The sequence below is a fragment of the Oreochromis aureus genome, linkage group 20, assembly GCF_013358895.1.
Source record: "Oreochromis aureus strain Israel breed Guangdong linkage group 20, ZZ_aureus, whole genome shotgun sequence".
NCBI lineage: Eukaryota > Metazoa > Chordata > Actinopteri > Cichliformes > Cichlidae > Oreochromis > Oreochromis aureus.
This window is the reverse complement of record NC_052961.1, coordinates 16,645,673-16,668,516: the sequence shown is the minus strand read 5'-3', so window position 1 is coordinate 16,668,516 and position 22,844 is coordinate 16,645,673. Positions and strand designations below refer to the sequence as shown.

At 40.5% G+C, this 22,844-nt stretch overlaps 2 protein-coding genes across 3 annotated transcripts; one reads left to right on the top strand and one right to left on the bottom strand.

The window, feature by feature from the left end:
• Nucleotides 1–7,075: 7,075 nt before the first annotated feature.
• Nucleotides 7,076–13,152, bottom strand: rnf114 (ring finger protein 114). The gene is made up of 6 exons (XM_031757998.2): nucleotides 12,944–13,152; nucleotides 12,187–12,337; nucleotides 11,864–11,970; nucleotides 10,452–10,566; nucleotides 10,215–10,322; nucleotides 7,076–10,113 (listed from the first exon to the last, which is right to left on the bottom strand). The coding sequence occupies exons 1-6, from the start codon at nucleotides 13,078–13,080 to the stop codon at nucleotides 10,048–10,050; spliced, it is 684 nt and encodes a 227-aa protein (XP_031613858.1). The 5' UTR covers nucleotides 13,081–13,152; the 3' UTR covers nucleotides 7,076–10,047.
• A 227-nt stretch (nucleotides 13,153–13,379) lies between these two features.
• Nucleotides 13,380–21,495, top strand: spata2 (spermatogenesis associated 2). 2 transcript variants are annotated; one of them, XM_031757996.2, is made up of 3 exons: nucleotides 13,380–13,640; nucleotides 14,619–15,442; nucleotides 16,639–21,495. In XM_031757996.2, exons 2-3 carry the CDS (start codon nucleotides 15,092–15,094, stop codon nucleotides 17,992–17,994), a joined length of 1,707 nt encoding a protein of 568 aa, XP_031613856.1. In that variant the 5' UTR covers nucleotides 13,380–13,640; nucleotides 14,619–15,091; the 3' UTR covers nucleotides 17,995–21,495. The 2 variants fall into 2 exon arrangements, with proteins under 2 accessions (XP_031613856.1, XP_039459899.1); XM_039603965.1 differs by lacking the exon at nucleotides 13,380–13,640 and adding an exon at nucleotides 13,989–14,074.
• Nucleotides 21,496–22,844: the final 1,349 nt, after the last annotated feature.

Below are 22,844 nucleotides of genomic sequence, written 5' to 3'. Positions count from 1 at the left end.
AAGCTATGGACAGAGCCTATAGAGGAGTAATGATCCCTTAATGCGGTGGCTCTCTCAACCACTCGCACTCTTTCTGTCCTCCCCCTCCTCCCACTCCCAACTGCTACATTAGCAGGGATAATAAATGAGAGTCCAGCATCACAAGCATAAACTTTTTATGACCCACCTAACCAGCCTTATCAAATGTGGATGTGATTACTCCGCCAGGTGACAGATGGAGAGATGGATGGACAGCATGCGAAAGGAGGGAAATGCAGATGATTTCCTGATGGAAATAAATAATTATTTAATACTATGTTCACTAAGGAGTGATGAGTGTGGAAAAGCGGGAAGAGGAAGTGTGAAAATAAAGGATGAGGAATAAAAAATGAGAGTAGAATGAGGAAGGTGAGGAGTGGGAGGATGGGAGTGTCTAAAGCGCTGCTGTTGGTAGCTGCTCTGAATGGGCTGGTAAGATGGAGTGGACAGGCTGTATGGGCCTGGTGAAAGGCACCTTTCTCCTTTACATGATAACTTTGATCCCTCCTGTTTCCGCACACCAGTCAGCAATATTGTTAAGCAGCAGTTGGTTTATACTTTAACTGAGTCGCGGTATTGAGACGAGGGGTGTAGGCGCCCCTCACCCCCGATCACCACAGCCTCATTAGCATATACTACTCTAACAGTAGTATATTCCCATTTCTGTTTACTGTAAACCAATTAATTCATCAAAAACAACAAAACTTCAATTACAGGAACAGTGAACCCCACCAAATGAAAAATCATCAATTAATTACTCAGTATAGTACTGAATATTTCTGTGCATAAGCATAATGTTGCTGTGGTTTTTGCCTCCCGTTGTAGGGCAGGGATGTCAAACTCATTTGACATCACTGGCCACATACAGCCCTCTTTGTGCGGGCCAGGCTGGAGAAACTGACCTTTCAGTAAAGAAATGTAACTGGACTTTTAATCCCTGTGATGCTTTAATATAAGAAAAATAAACAGTATGTCTCATTTTTTTTACACAACAAAGAAATACTCTTCTAGTAAATCAGTCAGTACGAATCTTTGAGCCTAAATTGCAAGAAATATGTAAAATTGGCAGCTTATTGCCCAGACTGCCCTGTTATTATAACACAGGAAGTTTCTGTTAATTTACAGAAAATGCTCTAGTTAAAAAAAACAAAAAACTTTGGACCCATTGTAAAAAAAATGTTTTAACACAGTGAAAAACAGTAACTTTTCTGGCATTTAATTGTGTATATCACTTAAGTACTTTGTAGTTGTATGAATGTCTATAAGGGAAGTTTTTATCAGGAGGAAAAGCTGTAAAAGGTATAAAAATACAGCAAAAAATTGAAAAATGCCATATTCCAAAGCTGTACAGTGGGCTTGATTTAAATCTCTTTCGGGTCAGTTCTGGTCCCCAGGCCTTATGTTTGTCAGCCCTGTTGTGGAGCAACGTTCCCATTAAGTTTATTTTTTATGATGCTAAATAATAAAACACTGTATTTAAGAGGTCTCAGATAAGTGGTTTCCAAAAATCATTTTAGTTTTTAATACAGCGTCTAATGCTAATTGATCTAATACAGAGTATATATAGAATGCAATAGAGAATAAAGGGGAAAAGTTCCATAATTGTTTTTCACTTTCTGCTGAGCAGCAGCACTCTTCTTGAAGTCACTGAACATTTTTCTCATGTTAACTGTGTGACTGATAGCACGGATACAAGCTAAACACGTGTGACATGTAGTTTTTGTTCTGCCTCATTAATGAACAGCCCGAGTATGAAGACATCAGATTAAAGGTAATTAAAATGACAAAAACACACTATCATTCCTAATACAGCCGTAATGAGGGCCTAAGTGTAGCTGAGTGCCAGCTCCCTCCACCTCTTTCTCTTCCCTGTTCCTCCCACCGCTCATCCCGCTCTCCAGCTCAGCTGTGGCTGCAGAATCATTAACCTGGCTCTCTGAGAAGGATGTGCTGACAGAACACTCTGCTATTGTGTTTCCTGTCATCTTCAGGAAATCAGGTCTTCCCCCTGCTGTCGAGGTAAAGGACCGCTGGGTGATGAGCGACGGTCCCTCTCTTCGTTCTTCTTTTTATTCTCTTCTCTGTTTCTATGTTTATCTCACTTTGTTAAGCGCTCTTTATGTTCCTCCTCATAAACTGCTTACACACACACAAAAAAAAGTATTTTAGTAAAAAAACATCCCGACTCCCAAGTTTAGCAGAGAAACTCACTCCCATTTAAAGGCCTGAAATAATTAACAGATTTTACCTTTCAGCTATAAACACTGGCCAAAGTTCCTCTAGTTTTAAATGTGGATTCATTTGTGTCATCTCAAATAACCAACACTAGTCCCTTAAACCAAACACCAAGATAAAATATACTGCATACATGAAACATAACCAGAACAACTAAATAGTGCAGTGTGCGTGTGCATTTGTGTGTCTGAGTGCACGTCCTGATCTAAGTGATGGAGTGGATATACTCTGTCATGAGCAGCACAGACTTGACGCTTCCTTTACATGGCAGCTGCAAGGCACCAGTGATGTATCAGAGTCAGCAGAAGCATTGATCAGAACCGGGTTAATCATTGCTCCGGGAACCCAGAAGAGATAGAGGCTGCCTGGGGAGAAGTAAGGAGGGCGAGTGGGCGGCTGCTCCACAGGAGGCCTGCAGCTCTACAGTAAAGGAATGCAGGGAAGAAACACACACACGTGTGTTTATCTCTCTTTTCAACTATCAGCTGGTCATATTAATAAACAGCTAGTTGTGTATGCATGCATTTGGTTGTGTGTGACTGTGCATAGGGATGAGGGCACCAGCAATGTAATCTGGGCGCTTGAGAAGCCGGATCTATGCTGTGTCTAGTCAGCAGGACCCATTCACTCCGGTGAGCTAGAGAGTTAATAATTCAAAAGAAAGCAGGAAAAAGAGGCGAAAGGCCTGAGTGACAACATGAAGAGTGAGAGACACAGAGAGAAGTGGAAGAGTGGAAAGAGTGACCACAGAAGGAAGGAAGAACTGAACAGAAGTAAAATATATCCATACTATATATCTTTGGAGAAAGCATGACATGGCATGAAGTTGTCCCAACATCCAAACTGCACAGATCCTTTTACTGGCAGAGACCTTCCCTTCATTTAACTTCCACCTCTTCTGCTCTGGCCATTCTTTTCTCCTCTTACTGCCCGTCCCTCTGGGATGAGTTTTCACTGTGACCTGCCGTCATCACTATCACTGGTGCCAACATCAAAGTTCAGGATGCTCTCTTCAAGAAAGCACACGAGAATATGAAGGAAACAAACATGACCCTCGAAACTACGACTGGCACAGACACCACAAGCCTGTGTGTGTAGATATATATATATGTACACATACACTCACACGTACACAAAGATGCTTGAAGGAATGTCAGCAATGCCAGTAGGAAGGATGAGGGGCAATGGGAATACAAAGAGGTTCATCTCCTCAGAGGGGAAGAAAAACAGGGCAATAAAACCGTCATGTCAAGCCAAGAATCTGCTGATGGCACACATACATATACACAAGTTCAGAGAGACAAAAGAGAATCTGTCAAGCAGATAAAGCCATCACTTCTCCTTTTCATTCCTTGTTTTGTCCAGAGGCGTCCCCCTTTCACCTCTTCTCTGCCCCGCCAACACTTGTCAGGCAAGAGAGTCATTAATGTTTAGCTGGGCAGTGATGACAGCAGTGACAGCACTCATCTGTCTAAGAAGACGAGATGAGAGACAGGGACAGGCCATCAAAGCTTGCCACTTAGAGAAGCGAGAGGGGGGAAATGAGGCGAAAACGGGAAAAAGTGTGGCTGGAGCAACAGGAAAGGGACCCATCTTTTTATGCAAAGTTAAAGGTTACGTCACCAAGGTGGGCTATGAAATAATGCCATTGTCATCTCTATCCTCCCCTCCCTTTTCATCTTTCTATCAATCCACCTACACAGTCCCCTTCTCCCCACCCCTCTGGTCCCCTTCATGTGCTTGTCAGCAGTTTGATTCACTACCTGCAGGTTAGTTACTCATTGAGCCGAGGAGGTACCGGAGCCGATGGAGGTATATGGACGACAGTTTGCTGGGCAGCGACTGGTGGTCGGGGGCTGCGGTTTGACTGACAGATCTGCCTGCATCGTCCATTCCCTCCTGTAAAGACTCAGAATACAAAGCACAGGAAGTGTAGGGAGGCAAATAGCTTTGAATATGAATGGTACAAAACAGACATGGTTAATAATTGGGAAGTGTTGGACTATTAATCCGGGAGAGACAAGGAAATGCTGTGCTGCTGTTTCTGGCTGTCTCTTTTGAAGATACAGTTAAAATAGGAAATGTGAAAATCTTTCCCTGGTGACCAGCCAGTTTCCATTCTTACATTTTGAGTTGCATTTTTCTTTTTACAGTTATCAACTATTCACTAGTTGTTCTTTATAATTTAAATAATTTATCATATTTTTTGTGCAAACATAAGCACTTATGAATATTTGGAAATGCTTATCAGTATTTCTTTTTTGTTTTGTTTATGTGTGACCATGTGTGATGCTATAAATCAGTGTTTCCCTCCATCTTTCCCTAATATGCCACAAGTTTAGCGAGAAGGTGCTTTGACTGCCATGACAAGTTAAGTGGAGGGAGTGGGACCATTGTCTTTCAAATCAGCTGTCAGTGTGTTTATGCTGTCAGCAGTTTGACTCAGTACCTGCCTGGTTAATCATCGAGCTGCTTGCCGAGCTGCGAGCTGCAGGAGGTGTGTGGAACACCGTCACGGACCCCCATCATCGCCACAACAGGACAACATCTGATTGACAGATTAGCAAGCACTGGCGCTTTTATAAAGAAAGAAAGAGGGGGGGCAAAGGGTGGAAAGAAATGAGTGGAACTGAAAGAGGCTTGAAGACGAAGTGTGAGGTTGAGGAGGTGTGTGCTTGTGTGGGTAGGTAGGATGGAGGACTGGAGGTTACCAGGTCCCCAGTATGTAGGCATGTGATGAGGCATTATAAAGATACAAAATGCGCTGTATGAAATTAATGATGTAGAAGAAAACAGAAGAAAACTGAGAAATTCTAATTGAATTGAGAGGATTTACTGGACTGTAAAGATGTGTCTCTTTTTGTATCAGTGAGAGTTAGATGGACAGATTAAAATATCAGATTTTTTTAAAACCACCCAATCAAAACAATCAAAGTTATGTTTTTGTGGGTTTTCATAACCATAGAACTAAAAACCAAACTATGTCTTAATGTCAGGCAGTTTTCCCACGGGCTATTCTGGACCATGAAAGAAGAAGTGGGCAGACACTTTAATAACAAGGATTGCTTTGGAAGTGAAATTGCCTCCCCTATTGGACATTAATGCTGCTACAACTAACATTCGTCCCCCTCTCATGCTCCCCCAATCCTGATAAGGTTATCCCCACTGTAGTCCTCTCCCCCCTCCTCTGATTCCCTCATGCATGCCCGCTGAGGTTTGATTTCAAATAGAAAAATTAATGGGAGAATAATAGCCTTGGGCCTCACTCTCTTCCACACATCTTAGTTGGTCTAAAATGGTAAAGTGAGGGGGGGGGGTAAGATTTAGATCAGATCGCCTCACTTGGCCTGATACTCCACTGTGACATCAATGCGCACACACACACACCAGGGATTTCGCCCACCCTGCCGCTTTTTTTTTTTTTTTTTTTTTTTTAAACACCTTAGAGGACTTAACTTTCAAATATTAGTACAGCGGCTGTGTGCATTTCAAATAAATAAATAAATGAGGAAGCAATGATTAGCAATTCTCCTGATAATTATATCAACATGCTTCATATTCATTTTCACTTCCAGGAGAATATTTCTGCAGAAACAGTGATTTTTCAGAACTTTCCAAGCTTTTAGAGGGTCTCCTAAAACTAATGTGAGGGCTTTTTTTCATGATGCTTTTGCAGCCACATTCAGGGAAGGACATGCGGTGGCTTCAGAAAAAATTACAAAACTTTTGCTTGGATAAACAAAATACATATAAAAACTGTTCTTTCCTTGTGGTATATTGAATTACATTTCCCATAAAAGAAAAAAAGAAGTACACAGCAATCTTTTAGAGGCAATAATAAAGACAAACTATGTTGTTCTTACAATTCTAAGTACCTCTGTCATAACATTGGCAAGAGTCAGGTTTTACAGGGCGCAAGAATAGAACATGCGCACAGACAAGATATGCAAGTTTCACTTCAGCTGATACAGGGCCAAGTTGGTTGCAGGCGTTATTAAATCAAAGTTAAGACTGGATGCTCTCAGGCTAGCAAGACAAGAAGTGTCTGCGCGTGTGTGCGTCTGGTTGGGGTAGGGGGTCGGTTGTTAAGAGTTTAAAAGCGGAAGATGAGTTGGTGTAGAACCAGTATTGATGTCGGGGAAGCCCACTGGCACTTTCTGTTCAAACATTTGAAAGGACCGACCTGCCGAGCTGCAGCACCCGGGTGGCAGGATTCCCGCACTTCCTGTTTCTCCTGACTTTGAGGAATTTTTCGGTGAACAAACTCCCAGTGCTCTCCTCACATGCCCCGCACCTCATCATAGATACCTGCCTCAGCAAAACTGAGAGGGAAACAGACCAGCAGATAGAACTTTCCAGGCATTTCAGGAGTTCCTGTCTGTTGTCACCCAGAAATGGATTACATGTAATGTTAGAAAACTATTTTTTAAAGGTGACAGCTACATATGTAGTCACTCTTTATCCTATATCTTCCACCAAAAGAACAAGGTGGCGGACCTTACCTACCACTTCTTTTTCTCTGAACAAAACTCTTTTGGCAAAACACACAGTTTTAGGGTTTTGAAAAAGCCCTAAAACTGGATGAAACCCATCGTTCTGAATCTGTTAAAACATTAAATTGTGCTAAAAAGCAAACAGATGAAGTCTTGCTTCAACACTTTTTCTACAGATGGGTTTCACGATGAAGTGAAAGTCTGAAAAGAGTGCAATTTCACTGATGTCACAAAATTGCTGGCTGAATTTACTGTGTTAAAGTGTCACTGGTGTGGGGAAAACAATTTAGACGGCTACCAGGCATGAACAATATGGACTTCCATACAAGTTCAGGAGAGATTTTTTTTAATCAGTGTTCAGGTGAAAGAGGTTTACAATACAGTGAATGAAAACAAAAGACAGCAAAGAGGTGTCTCGGGTATAGTGGTGGTGATGGTACGACACACATAATAAAACGACCCACCGTCCCCACGCCTCTCACACAGTTTGCCTTTGGGCACATGTAGCATTAATTGCTGCCTCTACAGAGCCTGCAGACTGTACGCACCATCTACTGCTCGCATCAAAGAAACCACACACTGAACTTTATGAAATTTTTATTCAATGTGTTCACTTCTCTTCCCTTTTTCCCCTCTCTTTCTTCCTATTCCTATTCCCCACCTTGGCCCCCCTCTCCCTTTTAAGCTGCGCCACCAAACAGACAAGAAAGACTTCTCCCTGCCATGTTTTTGAGCTCGACTTCCTTCCTGCCCAGAAGCACTCGAGTATCTCGTTAGTTCTCTCACAGCTAACATCACTCCTCTATCTGCCAGGAGCAAAAACCTGATTGGGGGAAACGTAACGAGAAGAAAGGATAAGAACGAGGGGGGGGGGTGACATCAAGAAGTTTGGTGGGTGAGATTCTCTGTAGAGCTAGGTGTAAAGCTGTAATATCATTTAGCTACAGTAATTACAGATGAAAGAAACAAAAAAGGGAGGAAAGAATAGAGATGAGAGGGTTTTCTCTCTCCGAGGACAATGTACACTGAAGAGCCAGAGTTTCATCATGAAGTTACACATACATGTAAAAACCACGCTGCGAGATCTTTGTGGTTCGAACACGACCCTGGCTTGATTTCGAATGTACGAACAAAGGTTTGCAGAAAGCTTGCCTTCCTTCATCCACAGTTTCTTTCCCCTCCACTAATACACAGCTTTTGCTCATAGCCAGATTATGACAACTGGGCACGTCTGGTTTTCGCAGCGCTGTGAACAGTGCTTTCTGTTTAAATCCTCTCGCTCACACACACAAACACGCACACAGTGGTCATCCATCAGCACCGAGTGTTGTTTCTTCCCCCGCATGTCTCATACACACAGGTATAAATCACTGCACCTGATTTCTGGGGCCAGGGTTTAAATAATTAAAGAGCTTTAATTTATCAGGATTTAGCACCTGCTGACAGTAGGGCTGACAGAAGAGAATGAGAGATATATTGAGAGGAAAAAAAAAAAAGAAAAAAAAAAGAGAAAACGAAAGAGGAAGAGGTCATTAAACATTAGAAGAAACATATACAAAATTATTATACATTGCACAAGACAGAAAAAAAAAAAAAAAATCTAGTTCTAAGTGGAACCAAAGACTAGGTGAGAAGGCATTGAGGTTCTGCTTTAGAGCTACTTAATCTGCTGTGTTAAGATTTTTGTTATTTACCTGTTGGCAGAAGACAAACGAGCCTGTTCTACTGTTCTGTGTGGGTAATCTTACAACTAACTTGAAAGAATCATTAATGTAAAAATAACAAAATTGCAAATAAAGACAAAAAACACACAAACAGAAAACCAAAAACATCCAGTAAAAAGAAGATCAAGCAAAGTTGTACTGATTTTTTTTTTTTTTTTCCTAACTGCACATGCCGTCTTTTTGGAAGCATACAAATAAATGACCATGTATCTTTATGTTTCAAAGCCGCTGAAGTAAAGGAGAAAGTGATAGCCACAAGAAACTGGAGTGTTTTTAGTAAAGACCATCTAAGACACTGGGCATGAGAAACACACATCAATAAGTTACATTTAAAGTCTTTTGTCATGTCACTTCATCAGCTGCATAAACTGAAATTGTGGTTATTTTGTTTTAACAATGACAAATAACCCTACCAAAAACCTAAATATTCAAATACCAGTGTTTTTGTATATTAAAACAAAACCAAAAAGTGGAGAACAAAGCACTGGGTAAAGCACATTTATAGAATGAAATCTGTCTTCAATTATGTCCTGCAAGAACCAGCTGTTGTCATGTTGTCACAGAAATGTAGAACTCTACTGCCCTCTTGTGGTTTAGACACATGCAAATAAATTCTCACATGAAAGTGACCAAATTAACCCAAACACACTGACTTTTTTTTTTTTTTTTTTTTTTTAAATACTTGCATCTGTAGATTCACTGAATGAACTACTGTATTAGCCCTATGAGTTCTGGAAGTTTGAAAACAAGATCTACCAGCAGGCACAAAGACATAAGGGAGAAACATCACAAAAAAGCAAAAATGCCATCTCTGGCTGTGTTTGACCCTCATTGTTTATTCTTACCAGTAGATCTGTCAAAACAGAATGAACACACCCAGCCACACTCTAATACACAAACACACGCGCTTCAATCAAAAACAGCACTGAAAAGACAGTTTTTTCCCCCCATCTGCTGAAAAACTGTGGTCAAAAAAGAAATAAAAAAAAAGAAATAAAAGTCCCTTTACCTTTTTTAACCTTTTGCATAAACATGCGAGTAGAATTAGTATAATATGTTTCTGTTACTTGTAGACTTCACCGAGTGAAGTTTGTTGTCTGCTGGCAATAGGTAGCCACCTAGTGGTTAGACCCTCTCATAACATCAAGTATTGACAATGCAGAATTTTTAAATCACAGGTTCGGATGTTTTGTTGCTAGATGACACTTTGTCATTGATAAACAAACAGCTTAAACATAGTTTAGCAGATACCTAACAAACTATCCAGTCTACAGACTCAGCTGGGGGGAGGGGAAGATAAGTGATTATCACACCAGAAACACAGTATTACTCCTAAATCAAACAGTACAATATGTTTTTTTTTTTTGTAACCATATTGCGTGATTCATTTTCAGAATAATAAACCTATATATTCATAGTTACGATACCAGTTCCCTATGAAAAATAATTACCCATAGTAAGTCAGTACCACCATCCCCATTCTAGATGAATGATGACACTGTGTGTTTCTGTCTTTTCAAGACCATCATCCCTTCATTTCACTGGATTCCCTCCACCGGTGGATTGTTTTTCACACTTCAGTGGTCCATAAGGGAGCGCTGTAAAGCCTCCTGAATCATTGTGTGCTCATCTGTGGAATAATCCTGGGAGGTCGTAAGCATGAGAAGTGGAAGAAAAAAAGTCACTTAAATTCTTATTAACATAAAAAACAAACAAACAAATAAACAGAGAGTGCTTTACTTACAACAAATGTATCATAGGAGAAAGTGTGTCTGATCTTCAGGTGCTGGAAAAAGTCAGCACTCCTGTAGTTAGGATCCCCCCAAGGCATCGAGGCACAGATGGGGCACACCTAAAGAAAACATGAAGGTAATAAAATGATCTTTGAAACACATTATTAACCCAGCTGAAGCCAGTAAGTGTGTGGAAACTCAGTATGACTCAGAATTATGACAGAGTAGGCTTTTTTTTTTTTTTTTACCACTTGGCGTGCATCTCGAGCATGTTGGGAAGTGCAATGTTCAACCAGGCCGTCCTGGTCGAGGTTCTGGCAGTTACAGTAGGGGCAGGTGAAGGTGTAGCGATTTGGCACTGAACTGTGGCAGAAGAGAAACAATAAAATGTCACAAGGTTTGGTTCTCAACTACATGAATATTGCACTTGAAGTGCAACAGGCATCAGCTTATGAAGAAATAATTTACCACAGTTAGTGGCCAATCTTTATCTTTTGTCACATCAACTTTTCACCAGCTGAAAGAGCTTGAGAAAGGCTTAAAAGTGACAGTTATTCTTTTTTCTTTTTTATAACAGGAATCCGTTTCCTGGCACAAACATCTGGAGGGTTAAATAACAAAAATAAATAAATACCAGGATCGGTTTCTTACTTTGAACAGTGTTGGCCCAACATGCCATAATGTGTGGATTCTTTGTTTTAAAGGCTGCTGTTTGGGTGGAAAAAAACAAAACAAAAACCCCCACTAAAGACTACTTCCTGATTAGTCATAATAACCTCATTACAAGCGACGGCTTCTCAAACCATCTTCTCGGAACTTTCTCCAGGAAGTACAGCTGTCATAAATACTTAACATCCAAATATGATAAAAACCAGATCCACTTCATACAACTTGACAATAATAGTGTTTTATGTTTTCTAAAGATGAAAGTTGTACTGTTTTCTATACACTCTGGAAAAATCATGATTGGAAATTACAACAGATAAAATACAGAATACTTAGCATAAGCTTGATCACACTTTACAATACTATTTTTCTTGCAATCAGATTGTGTTTAATTTGAAATCCTATTTGTGCTAAAACTTCCATTTACTTTTTTTTAACTTTAAGTGTAAAATGTATACACTACATATAGTTCACATGACAGATTGACCGCAAAAACAGAGCATTTCATTTTTGACTGACATGTTAGGCATGTCAGTGAAACAAGGCAGTAATGGAGCCACGACTTTGGAGTCTTATCAAACAACAATGTACTGCCAAGAGTTTATAATACTATAAACAGGGAATTTTATATCACAAGAAGATATTATTCCATCATTTGTCACAATGAACAGGTCAACTGTTTAAATTTGGCACTTAAGTTACAGTGAAATCTACCATAAATCTATCATTGCATACATTTGATTGGGCCAACAGAACTCCATTTCCTATGTACAGTACTCTCTGCTCTGTGAATGAAGCCCTCTCACTGACACTACTGACAGGGCTGCACTCGTTTCCTTTTTCACTTTGGATTGGTGTTAGTCCAAAGGTGACCTTTAATTTATACAACCCAACAAGCAGCAGTGATTGCACGCAAAGTCTGACTCTACAGTGTAAACCATTTTGCTTTTCTTATGTAGGGAATAGCAAATAATTGTTCTGCTTCTTTCCCCACCTGACGATGGCAGGCTGGCTCTGGGCAGTTGTCCTGACTCCCTCCTCAATGTACTCCTGGTATTTTGAACAGGCAGCTGTGTGGCTTCTCATCTTAGAAAGCCCAACCTAATTGGGGGAGGAGTGACACATATCAGTAACTTCCAGTATATGACCATCATCATAAAATTGTTGCTATTATCTAAATATAAAGACAGAAATTTAGACACAGCAAAATATTAAGATTATGCATGTGCAGTTATTGAATATTCACCCTCTGTGACTGCTTCATAAATGTGAGTCAGTTCAGCAATATTTTAGCTTTTGGACTTTAGTGAAACATACCTGTGTGCCACATCCCTTACAGGCTGCCACAGAAGATTGAATGAGTGCCTCGAGTTGAGCAGCTCTAGTCCAGTGGCCTGGAGCGCCTCGACATACAGCACACACGGGTTTCTGTGGACGCAGACATTCCTGCAAACAACTGTGGCAAAACCTGTCAAGAGATGGGTGAAATAATGTGACTGCTGCACAAGATAAATCAACTAAATTGTCACTTTTAATTTGGGCTCTGGTAACCTGAGGCTTTAAAAAAAAAAAATTATTAAAAAACAAGACAAAAACATGCAACAACTCTGTTTACATTAACGCATGGCCTGCAATGAGAAAAAAAACCCAAATGCTGTCACTAAAACAAACCTTTATTATGCTAGTGACTGGACCTTCCTGTAACTCATATGGAAAGTCCCCCACCTCGAGAATAGCCAGGGACTTGTAGTTCTTTAAAGTGGTTTGAAGAGTTAGAGCAATACACATCCAAACTACAACTCCCAAGTGAGGCCTCCTTTTTGATGTAAACAAAACTGAAACTGATTTAGCAAGCTGGAACTGTTTTTGTCACATATTCGAGAGAGAAAAATAGAAAAAACGGGGTCGTAGCACTAGAAGACACTCGGGAGGCCGATATTTTGCAACTCTGGTGCGACGACATATTTAAAGTGAAGCCCTTTCCTCCATTGTTTTTGCCTCTTTTCACTGCATCGTTGGTGGCAGACGAGGGTTAGGGGGAGGGCGATCGAAAATAAACGGCAAAAATACTCACGTATGTCCACACTGTGTTGTCACGGGACTGTCGAATATTTCGAGGCAAACTGGACAGACGAATTCGGACACGTCGTTGCTCCCGTCCGAGGCGTTCTTCTTGTGAGGTGCTGCGCTAAAGCCTCCGAGCATCGCCATTTCTTTTCTTCACTGAGTCGGTTCCACCACCAGCACCAACCGTCCCCGTGACGACGTCATCGGGTTCTTGTTCTTTTTTAAGCGCGAGGGGGCGGGGTCACCGGCGAAAGTAAACATCGTAACACATAATTGTACGACATACTTACTAAATCTGTGACACCCCCCCCTCCCACTAGATATCGAAACCCCCCAGAGACATTCAAAATATTACAATATATAGTTATTCAAATAAATCTGAATTATTCGGGCACTAATACAACGAAAAAGCAGGAAATCCACACCACTAAATGCATACCTTCGGCAAATCATTATGAACCCAGGAAATCTGTCTGCGCGCACGCGAGCCTATATGTATATATATATATTTTTACCCATGCAAAACAAAAACAAAAATGAATGAAGACTGGGGATGATGTAGTTGGGGGTCTGTATCCCGTCTTCCCTAGCACGTGGGCTCCTGATGCTGATGAACTGTCAGGATTGAGCGCATGCGTGTTGTTATACTGGGAATTTCCAACAGCTGAGGAGGCGTAGCTAGCCATGACTAGCACTTGTTAAAGGTAAGATTTGCGAATGCTGTTATTTCTGTTTGAACAAACGTCTTGATCTCCTAGTGGGAGCCCATTAACATTTGATCCCAAAAGAACATCACCTTAAAAATTCGCTGTGTCTTGATATTTTATTTTAAACTGGCGAATAATGTCTGTGTAGCGATGGAACGCCCTGCTAGCCAAAAGCAATTGTTAGCTAGCCAGCTACGCTGAAATGGGCGTTCACTGTTTAGCTTCTACTCAGTAGGGAGGCCATAGCAGTGGCAGCATCGGGTTTGAGAGTCATGAAGAATTAATGTATACGTTCTAGGAGTATTACTTTATATTGCCATTCGTCACGGTGGACTAAATTTGTTGTAGTAGATACGCAGTTGTAAAGCATGCGTCTGGCTAAGGCTCATTGGTTGCTAGCTCGTTGAGCGGATGTTCGCAGAGATTTTCAGGTAACAGGTATAGCCAGCCAGCCAGCTTGCAAGAATCTGAGAGCGAAATGTTTGCTCTCCTGTTGTTCAAGCCTCGTACTATTTTCAGGATGTGTTTATTTATGAGTTTTGAGTTGAAGCTAAGCTAGACTAGGTTAGCGCCACTCTGGTTTACACGCATGTAGTACCAATAGCTGAAACGTTCACTGGCGCAAACGTGTGAGAGGGATGTATACATCAGTAATGAGTTCCTCTCTTGCTTATTTAAGCTATAATTCCACTGGCCTTTTTCTTGGTTATGTACATTGTAAAACAAACAAACAAACAAATTAAAAAAAAAAAGCCCTTTCACTATGTGATAGACAAAAAACCCACCCACCCAAACGAATCCATCTTCACATCTCTCTCTGAGTACAGAGATGGTCCTGGATTAGTGTATCTTCCCTCTTATCTGAACCTCTAGATATTTCAAAACATGCTTAACCACAGTTAAATTGCATTTTCATTTAGCTAGAAACCGAAAATGATATTTTTATCTTAACAGCTATTGCTTGTGTCATTTCAGCTTGGACATGGCTGATAACAACCCCAAGATCATGAATCTGTCTTCTTGATGAGTGACCTTGAACTCTACCAATGCTAAAACCAAGCAATGGAATAGATGCAAGTCTGTGTGCCAAGGAAAACCTCCCCCCTGACGTTATCTTGCATGACAGAGGCCTGTTTTTCTGGAAACAAGTCAGGCTTTGAGCCAAAGCCAGAGATGCTCATACCAAGGCATCCTTATGGGCTACAGCCTTGCTACACCAACTGAAAGCACTAGAAAACTGCATCTCTTGCTTAGAGGATGTGCTACTGAGTGGATGCAAAGATTGACTCCTCTGTCATCTCTCCACAACATTAACATTTAGTGTATACGGTTTAAAGAATGGTAACCAAAAATGGTGTCTGAATGTGGCATTTTGTGGTTGGGCATGCTAAAAGGTGTGAGGCTCTCTCAGAAAATTATAACAGCTGACTAATAGTCTGCTGCTAATAATGGATGCCAAGTTAAAAGAGGACCTGTTCCGGAGGTATGTGACAGCACTGGAGAAGCGCCTGGAGGAAGGAGGGGATAACAGGGGGACTGGAAGTACGCAAGAAGGGGAAAGAAGCAGACACAAGGACAGTGAGGCCCTACTTTCCACAGCCACAGCTCTGCTAGGAGCCTATCAGCCAGATCCGGCACAGCGATTTCGCATGGTGCGTTTCTATGAGGTAGTGGAGAACTCCCTCCGCTCCCAGAGAGGAGTCAACCTGAAGGGCCTCGAGAGAGCCTTCCATACCCTGGAAACCATCTGCACCAACCTCCTGCTCTTCCCTTGGAAGAAGGAATTCAGATGTATAAAGGTGAGTTTATTTCATTGATGGGATATTTAATATATTTTGCTTAGATTAGTTTACTCTAATAGCCAAAATTTCACTATTAATACATTTGTTATATCAGAATTAATCATTATTGTCCAGTCCTGAGCTTTGAGATACTGAGCTTTGGCAATTGATCAGGGCAGTGTGTGTGTACACCGAAATACTTTTGTGAATTTGCATATCTTTCAGACTGTCTTTTGCAGGCAATATATATGAATATCTTTCCTGACCTTTAGTGTGGAAGCAAGACTTTTACGTTTGTGTACACATTCTCAGTCTTTATGCAGATATCAGATATCTGCATAATCTTAAGAGATTATTTTAACTTAATTACTTGTTGTCTAATCTTAATACCATAAAGTGGGTATACAAACAAAAGTTTGATCTCCCCTGTCTCATAAACTGCTTGACATGTTTTTTAGTAAATTAATATCTAAAAGTAAGAAAATTTTTCTGAAACTGTTAAAATTTTTATAGATTTGTAATTTTAGTGAACACACATGCAAAGAGGACCTTGTTATTATGGTTGCTTCTGCTCAGTTCTGCTTGGTGAATAAGTGAGAAATTAAAAGGAAAGCTGTAACTCTTGACACTTCAGTGTTCCACTGCCTCTGTTTTGTTTTGGGGATTTATGTTGCTGGCATTCTTTGGCTCTCCTTGTCTTCTTAGAGGGAAAGCACCGCAAATCAATACGAAGTTGTTTGGTGTGAAACATTTCTAACCTAATAGGAGAGGGAAATGTCCTTGCACACAGAGCCAAAACCGTTATGAATTATCTTATGGCGTTCACCCTCACAAGATATCAAGTTAACTGAATGTCTATGGGAAATGTCTATGGGAAATTTCTGTACATGTTAGACAGCCTTGTGCCATCATTATCAACCCCCCAAAAAAGGACCAAAAATAGTTGTGTCCCCACTTCTGGTGGTTTTCTAAAACACTTTTTTTTTTTTCCGCTTGACTCTATCAGCCAATTTTATCTAGAACTATATTTAAAATAAGTATTTGATATTAGAAAGGTGGTCATTTCAGCTTTACATTGAGGTTGTTGTAATTTGTGGTAATCATCTGTTTTGTCATAGATGTGCATTTCTATTTTTTTTTCCTTTATTTGTGGCTTCATGTCAGCCTGTTTTAAACAACTGACACTTATGCTGATTCTCATTTCTCTCTTTAAGACCTTCACTGGCCCATATGTGTACCATCTGCAGTCTGCCATTTCTGATGCTGAACTCCGAACTTTAATGCGCACCATTGGCTACACCTGTGACCATGATTCGCAGTTCCATTTGCAGGAGCATCCAGGAGGTGCAAATCATCTGCGGCAATTGGCATTTGAACTCTTCCTGGCCCAGGCAGAGTGTCGTCTTCTGGGAGAGGTAGTGGCTCTGGCCCGTGGTTCAGCGTCAGAACTGGAGGCCCTGGAGCTCCGCAGAGGTTGCAGAGATGATGCAGCTGGCTGTGCTGAAGCGCTCCGCAGACGTGACAGCCTTGGGGCAGATATGGCTCGGCTGTCCGTGCGGCCATTGGATATAGAAAAGCCTCATGCCCACCACCTTAGGCGAGGTAGCCGACCATCTAAGTCTGTGGATGTTACAGATGGGGCTGGTCACTGGCATGCAGCGGTTAGCAAGCCTGTCTTGAAGGCTTCATTGAGTCTGAGGAAAGAGCCTCTATTTGTGGATGCAGAGGAGGATATGAAGGATGAGATCATCAGGCCCAGCACCTCAATATCTCTTTCCTCTGTGGCTGCTCCACCTTCCTATAGCCCTGTTGCAGATTTCTTCCCAATTCAGTCACCTCCCCCAGCGGATCCCTACACATCCTACCATCCATCCTCTTTAGATGAGATTGACTTGTACACAGAGAGGGGTGGGGCTGGCACAGGAGGGAGGCAGACCCCGTCTCGACCTCTATCCAGAGAGCCTCGAGATGGAAGGGATGGGTGGCTGCACAAAGGTCATGGTAGTGTGAAGTGCCAGGGTTGCGGGCTGGGCTGCACCACAATGGCCTCCTGCCAGAGGTGTGACATGATCCTCTGTTCTGCCTGTCATGATGTGGACCCCTCCCCTTGCTGTGGCCTCCAGGACTACCATCCAAAATCTCCACGACCCCTTGATGGATACATTCCTGTCAAGGAAAAGCTCTCTGTCTACTCTAATACTCATACTCACTCCCATCTCCATCCACACCCCCTCACATTGACCCACTCACATTCTCATCCCCACCCTCACCCTCAGATGGTGGAGAAGCCCCTCATGTCCACTAAGCTGTTTCCCAGCAAGTCTGTTGCCTTGACAACACCAAAGGGAGGCAGCAGTGAGCGAATAAGCATGGGGGGATCGCGATGCGGGTTTTGCAACAAGCCAGGTGCATCACACACCTGTGTGAACTGTTCGAAAGTGTCATGTGACTCGTGCATGGGCTTGTATGCAAAAGATATGTGCACGCGAAAGAATCCTCAGCACAACTTTGTGCCCAACCATCAGCTCAACTTCAAATCTGGCACCATATCTCACCTGGTGTACCGATGAATCAGGCAGACAGAATATATATTTTTTTTCCCTTCCACTCCCCTCCTTTAACCTGCAACATAGTCTTGCATGATTGCTTTAGCTTTCTTTCTTTCTTTCTTTCTTTCTTTCTTTCTTTCTTTCTTTCTTTCTTTCTTTCTTTCTTTCTTTCTTTCTTTCTTTCGATTTAAGTCATTCATGTTCTTCATCTTAGTCCAGTGCTCTATTTATTCTTTTGGTCTTAGTTTTTTTTTTTTTTTTTTTTTTTTTTTTTTTTGATGTTGTTGTTTTTTTTCCTAACCCTCTTTTAAACTTTGTACATTTTCTCTTACTGTTGTAGGGCCATTGAATGCACATGCCACAGAGAGCCATATCGTCTGCCCATCTCTCTGCCTTGTACAAGTTCAGGCCTTTTATCTATTTCTTCTTCCTTTTACCTTGCTACCTGCTCTTGAGTAGTCATGTGATGTTGTAGCGCTTCCCAAATCCCTCAAATCTTGTCCTCATCAAAAAGGGAAACTGGAGAAAGTTTAATTCCTTCTCATTTTGAATGAATTCCGTCCAAATGAACATAATCTACTTTGCCTAATTTCTCAGCTAAAAAAATCTTCTAATATATATAAATATAAATATATATATATATAAATATACAGTATATATGTGTGTGTGTGTGTGTGTGTGACTGAATGAGTGAACGTGTATGCGTGAGTGAGTGTAAAAAGACCTCTGAGCTTGCATTGTGATAAAGGGGTCTTTTTAACTTGAAAAAAATATAGGAAAAAAGAGAAAACATACACTGGAAGTCAATAAGTCAATAGTATATATTTTTAATCTCTATTCTCTAGAACAACGTGAGACTGTTAAATGGGCATGAGGCCTGGCATTAGGAATTTTGGGGTATAAACTTATATATGTGGGTATGGGGTGGGGGATATCTCAAGGGGACACACTGAGACAACGGTCGAATGCCATAGATTCTATTTAAAAGATTATGCCTTGTAAATTAATCCTCAATTGTTTCTGGTTGTAGGACTGAGGTTAAATGCTGCTGTTGACTTGAGACATTGAAGACAAGTGGCGTTGATTTCTTTCTGGTAGTTGTGTCAGTTCCAAGCCCCCCACTCCTTTTCATTACACTTCTCAAGCCTTCATGGATCATGATGTTGTAGATCAGTGGTTCCCTGTTAGTCTTGGGTGGGATCACAGGAAGTCTCACTGGGCCTGAAATCTATGGATTATGGTTCAATTGGACAGTTTGTCAGACTATTGGTAGGTTTTAGGCAGTATGAAAGTACATACTCTAACATGGTTTCTGTCTACCTCAAATGGCTTCAGCTTATACACCCAGTATGATATTGTGGTTTTAAACTAGCCCTAAAATCTAAAGATTGTTTGTTTTTTTTTGTTTATTACATCTTTCATTTTTAATTTATGTTTAAGCAAACTAGAAAGCACCACCCTCTTACAATCAGCTGAGCCTGTCAAGTGGTAGAGGCCAGAAAAGACATCAAAAATGTTACACATGCAAACTTTAATGCGGTTCAGTACTATGACGAGTACATAGCAGTTAAACACTTATTTGCAGTTTTGCTGATGAACTATTTACCACATTGCTTTTTGCACTATATTTCACAGAGCTTTCTGCACAGCACAGTGACTGCAGGCTGGAGTTTTTGACTTATTCCTTGCTAGTTAGTTTTGACAACACATTTTTAAACACTAAATCTGCATCTGTTTGATGTGTGTGGGGCAGAATGGGAGGTAGTTATGCTAATAAATTAAAGTAATGAATTAAACTGCATATTTTAAGGGGTAGATAAACTCTGCTTACATTTGAAACTGAGGACCATACATTTAGTGTTTACCTTTAGTAATTAGACTTTCATTTTCATTGTAAGAGGAGGAATATTTTATATTACAGTTGATCGTCACCAAGGGCTAATTTTAAATCACATTGCATTAAACAAAAAAGTCTGAGTCTGGGTTATTTTGACAGACTGCTTAGGCTTTTGTAGCCTTTATTTTCTGTCAGGAGTAACCTCTAAATGCCTTAAACTCATTCAGCTGTCTTATCCTAGTGTATTTAAGCTTTTGATGTTGTTGTTCTCACCCTGTTTGTCTTTAACCAGCCTGTAGGTTTAACATTAACATGTGGTTAACAGGCTAGAAAATGAAGTTCACTTCTCTGATGGTGAAGTGAAGAATTCAGAGTGAATTGAAATTACACCTAAGAGTATGGAGTATGTGTTGAATACAGAACATACCTACCATGTATATTAACATAAATATGCAGCAATGAACACATTGTACATCTGTAAACATTGTAGATGTTTTGCTTGGAAACAGGTTTGGTATATATTTTGTTTGCGTAGAGATATTACCATAACACATTGGTTTCAGGAAGTGACATCCGATTTCATTCTTTTCATTCCTTCCCTTCAAACCTGAAAATTGTCTTGTGTCTTTATCATGTTAAAGAAGGGATCTTTTGATACCAATTAGATGTAGTTTTAGCGGTTCTTTGAAAGATGTTCTTGTGCTAATTTGGGTATCAAAAAAAAAAGTCTTGAGTGCCCTTATGGGAGGTGTGCAATTTTTCCGTTTCCATCAAAGAAGACTTTCTAGATATTTATCATAGCTATATTTCAGTTACTCAATTCAAATCATACCAGCAACAAAGACAACTTTCAGATGTATTGAGCCATGTTGAGTGATCATATTGCCAAATGAAGAACAAATAACTTACCGGAGGAGAAAACAAAATTATGTGGCTTGCCTGGATGTACAGTTAATGTAACATAAATCTGTGATTTTACTAAAGTTTAGCTTCGTGTCTGTAGATGTTGGCCTTTTTAAGAAGCCTAGAGAGAAAACCCCCATCAACATAGATACCTACTCACACTCCATCGGATGTGTCACTTGAAACAGTGGACTGATAACTTGTGTAGGTCACTACAAAGGGCTAAACAGTCTGCAGGGCTGCTGCTAAGTTTGTGGGCACTGTTTTAATGTTTTAATGAGAAACTGACAGATCAATATCTAATGTGAGGCTTACATTGATCAGTTGTTATGAATTACTGATGTTGGGAAAACAAATGTCATGGAACACTGAGCCATTTTAACATGATTGGTTTATCCCACACTTGAAACACTCAAGTCATTGTGGAAGTGAATGCTCCCCTTTACCTCTGTGTGGTTATCTTACTGATATTAGCAGTCTTGGTGTAGTTAGGCAGCCTCTACCCATTTCCCTAACCTTCCTCTTGGCATGCTCTGTACAAGGCCCATACCCATACGCCCACCCCACCACACCCCACCCCACCTACCTTGGCACTGAGGATCATCGCACAATGTATTTGAAGGGGTATGGACCTTGTGATCAATATGTGGGCTTACATGGGGTGGAAAGGGAAAATAGCCAAAAATTGTTAATTGGTGAATATATAAAGAGAAATGAAGTGAAGCAAAACGTAAATGAGATTTTATAAATTAATTTAAAGAATAAAGTTCTGAAAAAAAAAAGTTTCCTATCTTGAATTTTTTTTATTACTTTGTTTTTTTGTTTGTTTTTGGTTGATTGAAATTGAGTTTGTACTGTCAAATCTGTACACATAATTCATTGTTTTGGAACTACTGTAAGCACTTTTGACAATCCGAACTTGCAACTATTGATTTGCTAAATTCTCATTTTGTTCAGTGTAATGTTAAGAAAAAAAGCCACAGTTTAGGACTCAACATTTCAACCTTTTTAATTTGACGTGTAGGTACTGGTGAAAAAGAGTTAATTACGGCTCTTTTTCACTCGTACCTACTCTACTTGACTCGACTCAGGTTTGGTCGCTCTCATGGCTCATTGAGTGACACCACTTTCCAGATAATTGGTGCCATGCAGTCTGTTGAGATCACATTTCTGGATTAACTCCGATCAGCCGAGTTGGTAATGAAGAAGTACAAGGTACTACCACGCAATGGAAAACCATAAAAACCTAGCCAAGCCAACTGGGTGCTAGTGGAAAAGCCCTATAACTGACGATGTAGGTAAGAGCCCTTTAAAGTAAGATCCATATCAGACCCTTGTACTGCCCTTTTTTGCAAGGGTTGACTTGTTTTTGTAGATGTCCAGTAGTTGGTGATAAACAACCAATACTGATTAAATGTGAAGTACAGTATAGGCAACATCAAATAGAGAAATCCCCCCTTTTTCCCCTCATGGTATCATTCCAGTTTAACACGAATGCCTTTAGATTTCTAATAGGACAGCTTTTTATCCACAGGTTTGATGTTCCTAGTCTTTCCCTTCAAATGCTGTAACTTGTAAAGGAAAGCCTTAGTCATAATCATCTATTGTTTTATGTTGTTGTGCAGTCCTCTTGTGTGATAGTAAATTTCTTTCTTCTTCTCCTTCTTTTCTTGCAGCCAGACTCAGATTCTGTTGGCTGGTCCAAATGATTAATCTTCTGTGCTAAATCAGGCTTTTAGGGCCAATTATGTCTCCCCCTAATACTGAAGGAAGACCCCACTTAAGGTCCATGGAAGTTTGAAGTTTTTCCTCAGATAACTCCATTGACCTCTCCCCTGATTGCCCATGGGCCCACCACACAAACATGTTGTTTCTTAATAGGCTAGTTATACCTGATGATTATTTGAGTGGTTTCACACTTACCAGGAAACAAATACAAAAGCAAAACCCACAAACTCAAAACTTTTTTTTCCTTTTGAATTCTCACAGGCCTCCAATTAGTAACTATGTTTTATTGCCTTAAGGCATAGTGCAGGTTTTTATCATTTATATCAAGTACATAGAGTTACAAGAAAAAAAGATAAAAATAAAACTGTCCTCTGTCCTCCACTAGATGGCATTGTATTACTAT